This window comes from Arvicanthis niloticus, chromosome X (genome assembly GCF_011762505.2).
Source record: "Arvicanthis niloticus isolate mArvNil1 chromosome X, mArvNil1.pat.X, whole genome shotgun sequence".
NCBI classification, from domain to species: domain Eukaryota; kingdom Metazoa; phylum Chordata; class Mammalia; order Rodentia; family Muridae; genus Arvicanthis; species Arvicanthis niloticus.
Window position 1 is genome coordinate 32,991,809 of NC_047679.1, and position 8,559 is coordinate 33,000,367.

Here is an 8,559-nt window from a genome sequence, read left to right on the forward strand (position 1 = left end):
TTCCATAGGGGTCATTTCTGGCTACTAGAGGTAGTCTCTTCAGGTGTCATATCCCAACTGTTGGGCATGTCTGCTAAAGTCACCTGCATTGACTCCTAGGAGCTTACCTCATGTGTGTCTCTGGAACTTCCTAGAGAATCTCCCTAGCCCTGGAAGATGCGTATTTCCAATCCTTCTCTGGGCCTTTTGGGTGTCTCTCCTGTTCCTTCCCATGCTTTATTCTGCCCCTTTTTACCTCCCCCTCCCTTCTGCCACCCAGTTAAATGCCACAGACTTACTTCACTATTGTGTTTATATTTGCCAGTAATTTTTAACAGAGGTTACCTTTCAAAGGCAGTGGAATAAAGGTGTCTTCCTTCTTTTCTTATTTTTTTAAATTGTGTAATATTAATGTGCATTAATACTTAATCAGGTAAAGAAATCATCTATGAATGGACTGATGGAAGCTCTGTTCCCAGTGTTACTGTCCCAAATGCAAACCAAAATCTTTAGAAATAGCAATGCTTCCCTAGAAGCATCTAAATGTAGATAAGAAGTGCACAAGACACACACACACACACACACACACACTCACACACACACACACACACACAGAGAGAGAGAGAGAGAGAGAGAGAGAGAGAGAGAGAGAGAGAGAGAGTTTTCTCCTCTCCTGCTTCTCTTCCTTCCTCTTTCCCTCTTGCATCTCTTTTAGGTTGATTTAGGCAATACTGACTGCATTGTATATAATAAAAGATTGCTGAAGATTCAGTATCAGGAGGTTTTGTCTCTGCATCAAGGTAGAAGTTTCCCTTGGAATAGACATGGATAAGTGTTGGAAGAATGAGAAGGCAATGTCTTGATCTCAAAGAAACTGATCTATCCCACCCAGGACAGCTGGGCAATGCAGTGTCCCCTGCTCTAATATTCAGCCTAAGCACTGCAGAAAGAATGCTGGTTCTTTAGTCTGCATAAAGGCTGACATTAAAACAAACAAAAAACAAAGATCAATGGGATGAAAACTCAGCAAGATTGTGAGGGAACTATTTGGAAAGACAAAGATTTCAAAATAAGAAGAGCATCACCCAAATGTTAAAGCTTCCCAAGTAGACCTGTGTGATTTCTGGTCTCTTATTTTCATCCCAGCGGTATATGGCATCAGGGTATATAAAACAGAGACAGATGTTAGGTCTCTTGACAGGTGCCCACCCACCAACTGGGATTAGCTCAGTGGAAATGAGCCGGGTTCCTAATATTCCTGCTGCCACCCCCACCTAGTGCACCCTTCTCTCTTTTTCGCAGGACTAAGAGCTACTCAGGGCATCCACCCTGCCTTTTAGCACCTAAGCAGTGTGAGGGGGTGCGGGGGGGGGGGTCTCAACACCCATGCCCCTGCAGCAACTTGTGCTCCCTCAGTGCTTGTAGGGGCACAAGTCAATGAGGCTTTTCCCTCCGCGATCATCGTGAATCAGCAAAGCGCTGCAGAGCAGCAGCATCTCAGGGAACTGAAATTAAGATGAGGGGGGAAGGGCACAAATGGAATGTGGCAGGGGAATTCTAGCAGGCTCCGTAAATCCTTCCTAAGAAGGGCAATATAGAGTGAAAGGCGGATGTAGGCTGGAAGCTTTGGGGCTTGGGTGTCCCGAGGAGCCTTGGGAAAGAGAGCTGGGTGGCAAAAAGCGGGGACCGGCGGAAAGAAGATCAGCAAGAGACAGGTGGAAGGACCTAAAAAAGCAATCTCGGGCTGAACTGGACAAGTGTGTCCCCAAGGTGGACAGATCAGCAGTTGTAGGCACTGCTGAAGGAACAAAGATGTGACATAGGGAAAGGAACGAGGGAAAAAAAAAAAAAAAAAAAAGGATTTCGAGGTCCACGACTTTTTATCTCCAATGCGCAAGTTCTCAAGTTCAGTTTGAGAAGTAGAGGGTGTTGGGGAGTCTAGGAGGACGGGAATTTTAGGAGAATCCCTCTTCCAGTCGCTTTCCCCCACTCCTGCTCAGCTCTCTTATGCATCTGTCTCTGGCTCAGTGTGAATCTCTCCGTATCTCCTTCCTCCTCTTCCTCCCCCCACCCCACCCCCGACTATTCCCTCTTCTTTCTGCTTTGATTAATATGCATGCCCATGCTCAATTGTGTGGCACACTCAAGGGATGGCTCCTCTTGCCACAGCCACTTCCCATTTGACCCTTGGTACTTAGAGGTCGAGCAGACCTACTGGAGGTGTGGAGTGGGCTCACTACGCTGTTGGAGCTGTGAACCTGAGGACCCTTCTTTATGCTCTGGTTCCCACCCCCAACCTGGCAGGACAGGGAGCGTCAGTGACCCAGACTCCGTGGATCCTACTCTGTCTGCATTCCAAAGAACGGACCCAGGGGCTCAGAGCGCGCAAAGAAACGCGCTAAATTGTACCTGTGCGTGGCCGTTCCCGCCGCCGCTGCAGGTCTGTCCCAGGCCGGAGGCAGCGTCCGCCTTCTCGGGAAATCTCCCGAGGGGAAGTGCGAGGGGAACCACAGTGGCTGCCTGCTAGCTATGGCTGGCGCACACACGCACAAGCCCAACTTTGCCAAGCCTTCAGAGCCCCTCTGGCTCCCCCACGCCCCCTGCGGCTCGACATACACAGAGACCAGTACATCTCTCATTCTGATATAAGGGTCCCCCTACTCGCACACTGTCGCGCGTGGAGGAGGAGCTGATGGAGTGAGAGAAGGGGGTTAAGTGCTGACTCCCCGACCAGCCTTTCCCAGTCTACACCCGCAGGGGTGCCCGCACCAGCTCCGCCGCACCAGATCCCCCAGACCTGCCAATGACGACAGAGAGAGGAGGAGGAGGAGGAAAAGGAGGAGGAAAAAAAGGCAAGGGTGGAGAAAGAGGAGCCCGGAGACAGACAGTTCCATGGACTGACTGAGTGTCATTATCAGCACTTTTATTATTGGGGAACAGGGTGTCGAGAGTGGTGGAGGGATTGCACAACTGCCAGTTCTATCTACTCTAAAGCAACCCTAAATTGGGACTTGGGAGAAAGACTGTCCTAGGACACATTTGTGGTGGACGGGGTCCAGATGCACACAGGTCCTCTGTGGTGCCCCTTGAGCTGCAGTGTTAAGGAGATCTTAAATGGCTCTTACTTGGGAGGAGGCGTGATTTCCACGCTCGAGCGTCTCAGTTCCCCACCCCCTCTCGGCAACAGCCAGTGCGCGCCACCACCTGAGCCTGGCAAGAGCTGGGGCGCACGCAGTCCTCAGCCTGCTTCTTTCCGCTTCTGAAGAGACTTGGCTCAAAGCGGGTCTGCCCGACACCCCCACCCTACCCCCTAACGGGAGAACTCTTATACTTTATTTTGTTTGAAAAATCCGGGCCACTTCTTTATTTATCTCTGAGCCTCCCCAGAGGAGACCAGGGGAAGGGTAAGGGGGAGAGCCCGCTTGGCCCGCCTAGCTGAGGGAGGGGGAGTACGCTGAGAAGGGGGGACTGGGTGTAGCCTGGAATTCTCGATCCTCGTGTTCCAGGCTGGCGCGTAGAGTCTCCTGGCGCTAGCGCCACCACCACAGCCGCTCCCCGCGCCATCCCGTCGTTGGCTTTGGGGATCCGGTGAGTGGGGGTCATGACGCGCTGCGGGGGCCGCTTTCAGCCCCGCCCGCGCTGAGCGGGAACGCGGCAGTGTTGCGTGTCGCCCCCCGGGCCCGGAGGCGGCGGGGGGTGGGGAGGTCGCCCCGGGTAGGGCGGGGTGGGGGCGGCGTGGAGGCAGCCAAGCTGGGGGGCTCTCCGGGCAGGCGCGGCAGCGGGCAGGAGGGCGTGTCTCCAGCCGGAGGGGTCCCTCCTGAGGCGCGGCGCGGGACTCCCCGATGGTGTTGCCGCGGCTCCAGGAGAGCTCAGGGTCTTGCCTCCGCCGCCGCCGCCGTCGCCGCCGCTGCGGGCGCCACCACCACCACCGCCGCCGCCGCCGCCGCCGTCGCCCGAGCCCGCGCCGAGCGTGCGCCTCGCCCTCCTCCCGCGCCCGCTCTGCTCTAGGATGCTGCGGCAGGTTCTGCACAGGGGCTTGAGGACGTGTTTCTCCAGGCTTGGCCACTTCATTGCCAGTCACCCGGTCTTCTTCGCTTCGGCGCCGGTGCTCATCTCCATCCTGCTCGGCGCCAGCTTCAGCCGCTACCAGGTCGAAGAGAGCGTGGAGCACCTGCTGGCGCCCCAGCACAGCCTAGCTAAGATCGAGCGCAACCTAGTCAACAGCCTCTTCCCGGTCAACCGCTCCAAGCACCGGCTCTACTCGGACCTTCAGACCCCTGGGCGCTACGGCCGGGTCATTGTCACCTCCTACCAGAAAGCCAACATGCTAGACCAGCATCACACGGACCTGATCTTAAAGGTGAGACCAGGGCGGGTTCTGGCAGCCCCTGGCGGCGCGGCTGCTTTGGCTGGGCTGGTTCCGCGCGGGGTCCCGGCTCAGAAAACCACCTCTGCTGTCCCGGGCAGTGGCTCCCACGGGGGCTCCTCTGCACTGCGCGCCCCTGGGCAGCAGCCTGAAGTCTCAGAGGCTCCGAGGCAGGAAACGTTCGGGTCCGGGTCCTGGCTGGGCCCTGCCCTCCCCGCCTCTGACATAACCCCGCAGCTGCTGCAACAGTTGGGGCGGCGGCGGCCAGGGTGCTTTAGTGCGCTTGTTTTGGTCGCAGTGGGCTTGGGGGCAGGGAGGCTTTGGGTTAACTGGGCCAAAAAGAAGCGGAACAAGAGAATACATTCAAGAAAGTCCGCTACTTGAGAATAAAATACTATTCAGGAGGAGGGAGGTGAGGTTCAAAGACACCATTCTCTGTCCCTGTTTTTCTTCTCTTTTCCTCTAGTAGCTGCACCCGAACTGTTTTTGGATAGGTTGCTGTGGGTAGTAGGTAAGGGACAGTGGAGTGTTGAGTTGGCATGGTGAGGAAAATAACACCCACCCACCTCCAACCAAAGTGCGGTTCCTGGTGAGGACCAGGGCAGCCACCAGCCCACTCTTCCCGGAGCAAGGTAGCCATGTCTGTATTTGAGAGTAGGAAACGGTGCTTGCAAGTCACAGTTATTTCATCTTTCACAGTACTTTCAGTCCACGTAAACGCAACTTCTTTGGGGAAAGACAGAACAGGTTGATAGACTTTTATTGGGGTTTATTTGAACGCGTGGGTGAGGGGCAGATCCATAGCCCGGAGATTAGGAGCCAGGATGTGACCCTGAGAAGATCACAGGAACACAGAACAGAAACCGCTTGCGCCATCAGCCCGAAGTGGGAAATTTGCTCTGAAAAGTGAGAGGTTAACGGTGATAACTTCCAAGAAGTTCCTAAGAAAAGCCGAAGAGTGAGGGCTAGAAATGGAAAAGTGGAGAGATCATTGGAGGAAAAAAAAAAAGGAAAAATAAATTAAAAGCGAGTGTTCCGTCTGAATCTAGGTGGAGACTATGGGGTTTGTTTACTTCAGCTTCTGCTGGGGAGGGGGGCGGGGCAGGACCCAGTCCCAGCTGAGATGCTGAAATGGAAAGTGCTGATTTCCTGTGGGGTCTCTGGGTCTGGTGGAAGGTTAGATTCCTTCATTTCCCAAAGGGAAACTCTTTACTCTGTCTCTTCCTCTCCAGGTAACCCTGTGTCCCTAGATAGAAGCTCATTTTCCTCTATTGTTTCCCTCTCTGTTTGTTGACATGCTATCCACCAGCAATTAGTAAAGAGGGAATCTGGCTGGGGACTGACTGGAATTAGAACATTCTCACATTGAGTGGCTTGTGGTGTTTTTTAACGACACTCAAATCACTAGAATCACTTATTACAGAACCTTATCAACATTAGTCTTGAGATAACACCCCCCACCCAGGTTGTTTTTCAACATCAAAGTGGGTTTTCTCCTCAGTGCTTCAGAGTATCTATTGAAATACAGATAAATACTGTTAGGAATGCTTTATCAAGAATGTGTGTAGTTGAACTGTCACAGGCTTAAGGAAAGTATAATGGAGAAAGTCTGGGCATTTGGAAATGCTTCATGTTTTTGTAGATGATCTACTAAGTTGTTTCTCCTTGAATTTTTTTCCCTCTGAGATGTTTCCATTGGCTTTTTTTTTTCTCCCTCACTAACAAACCATCATGCCACTATGACAGACAGTCACTAGTTACATTCACTGTCAAGGTTAATGAGACATCAACAGGCAAATCAGATATTTTTGCAATTATGCGCTTTCTGTTTGCTTTTAATCAATTCAAGACAAAAAAAGAGGGGCATATTTTTAAAAGGCTGTAACTGGAAAGAAAGAAGCTGGCGTTGACTACATGTCAAAGGACAGTCTTGAAGTCACTGGACTGTTTCAAAAAAAGATGGGATGATTTTTCATGGTTTAGGTATCTGGGTAAAAACAAAGCAAAGACAAATAGTGGTCAGAAACTCATTTCCAGATATCAGCTCTCTAGTCAGTTCAGTGCCTATAGTTTATAACAACGCATACTTACGAAACACAGGGAATGCTTTGATCTTTAAATTGTATATGCATTTTATTCTGCATACACTCAACTCACCCCCTAGTTTATTGTTAGGTAAGGAGAAGGGAGATAGAAAAAAATGGTTTTTTAGTAGTCATAGCAATGTAAAGTGTGGGCGTGAGCATCCCCCCCTTTTTTCCACTTAGAAACATGGTGACTTATCCTTTTCAAAAGATATTGGGAATGAAAGTGTTGCTGCCACTACTAGTGTGATTCCGATACTTTATTAGCATCAAGAACAACACCACAGATATTTAACATGGTACAATACACCTAACAGCTTCTAAGTATTCTACGGCATCTCATTTGACATTAAATGAGTAGGCAGAGCTTGAGTTCTCTGGGTGCTACTAAACTGGAGGAAGCAACTTGTAGGACTGCATAAGGCACTTCAAGTGCAATGTTTTCCTTTGCATAATACTATTCAATGAAGGATACTGTTCTTCATATATTAAGACAGCTGCTTGCTGACAAAAAAAAAAACAAACAAAAAAAAAAAACAAAAAAACTACAGACTAAAGGTAGTTATGCCAAAAAATTGACTTTTTAAAATGTAGTTAAAAGAATAACAGGGAAAAGTCTGCTTAAAAATGTCATTGATCCTGGTTCAAAGATGCTTTCTCAATTTTGTGAAAGTGGTGTGATTATTTTACTCTGACCCTGTAGTAAATAATTTGACCTGGAGATGACATTCTCCAGCAATAGTTTCCTCTGAAGGCTGCAAGGCAAGGTTATAATTTTAGGCAGAAGTGGATAGACTCTAATGATGCTAAGAAGGCCTCAACAGTTTTGAACTCCTTTAAGTAAATACTGATCTTCGACAGTTTTTATTTCACTACAAAATTAAATTTAACTCCTTATATTGTCAACATAGAAACAATGATATTCATCTCAACAACTTTCAAAGAAGGGCCTATATTGATAAATATTTTATATAAGAAGACATTTAAGAAATTCCCATTGTTAATTAATCCAGACTATGGCCAAGAAAATACTGAATTTATCCTGCAGTCATCCATGTAGAGAGAAGAATTGGCATAGCTGAGGCCTCAGGGTATTCTGATCATCTTTGGGACACTTGCAAATTACAATCATATCCTATGTTTAAATATACTGAAAAGCAGTACTGTTATAAGTGGACATGATACTCCTTAGAAGTTAACTGGCTTATCTATGAAGAAATACAAAGATAGAACTGGAACACAAATTTGGATTTATACCCTGGTGTGATTTTTCACAATATTGCTCAATATCGCTTTCCCTTCAACTGCCTTTCATATTATAAACTACTTGAATGATTTTAAATGTACCTTTTAAAATGATCAAAATGAAGTATATTTGACCAAAGTCTTATTTATATGCCCTCTTAGACTGTTGGTTTAATTGGATGATAAGGTTATTGTCTTGACCAATTTTCTCTGGTGTCAATGAATGAATATGTATGTATGTATGTATGTATGTATGTATGTATATTCATGTATGTATGTATATATGTATACATACATATATATTATATATTAACTTATCCATGTACATATATATATATATATATATATACTCTAAATGCACAAATCAAAATATTATTTTTAGTTATCAATATATAAAAAGTTGAAGACAAAATTTTAAACTGAAATTTACTGGGTAAATGAACATGGCTATTTTCCTGGTGAAGTTCTTGTTTTCTGGCAGGGTCCAGGTATAGTCTAGCCTAGGTTACCTACAGCACCTGGCAGATACTTGATATTCAAAAAATACTTGAATAGACATTTTCTCACTTACTAAAGCATTCATGCAATAGGCAAAGAAAAAATCTGTAGAAGATACTTTGAAATGTATCTTCTAAATGACGTATTTTTTATGACTTTACCGGCAGTTCTCAAGCCAACAGCATGTTTCCTTCCTTGATAACCTCTGGAGTCAAATCAAAATGTGTTTTGGCTTTCAAATTGATTATGGCAAGTTCCTTTGTATTATGTACTATGTCCACAGCTTCAAAGAAACCCCTACAGAATATTTAGTTCTATACCAGAGAAAGGACATATTCTCCCTAAAGATGTATTTTTGTTCTTTGGGTTTTTTTTGGGGGGGGTTGT

General features: G+C 47.4%; 1 protein-coding gene across 1 annotated transcript in view; it reads left to right on the forward strand.

The window, feature by feature from the left end:
• The first annotated feature begins 3,932 nt into the window (after nt 1-3,932).
• Nucleotides 3,933-8,559, forward strand: part of Ptchd1 (patched domain containing 1) — a 49,800-nt gene continuing 45,173 nt past the window's right edge. Inside the window, exon 1 of the mRNA XM_034485617.2 lies at nt 3,933-4,339. Within this exon, the coding sequence (XP_034341508.1) occupies nt 3,989-4,339 (351 nt within the window). The 5' untranslated portion in view covers nt 3,933-3,988. The remainder of the gene's footprint in view (nt 4,340-8,559) is intronic.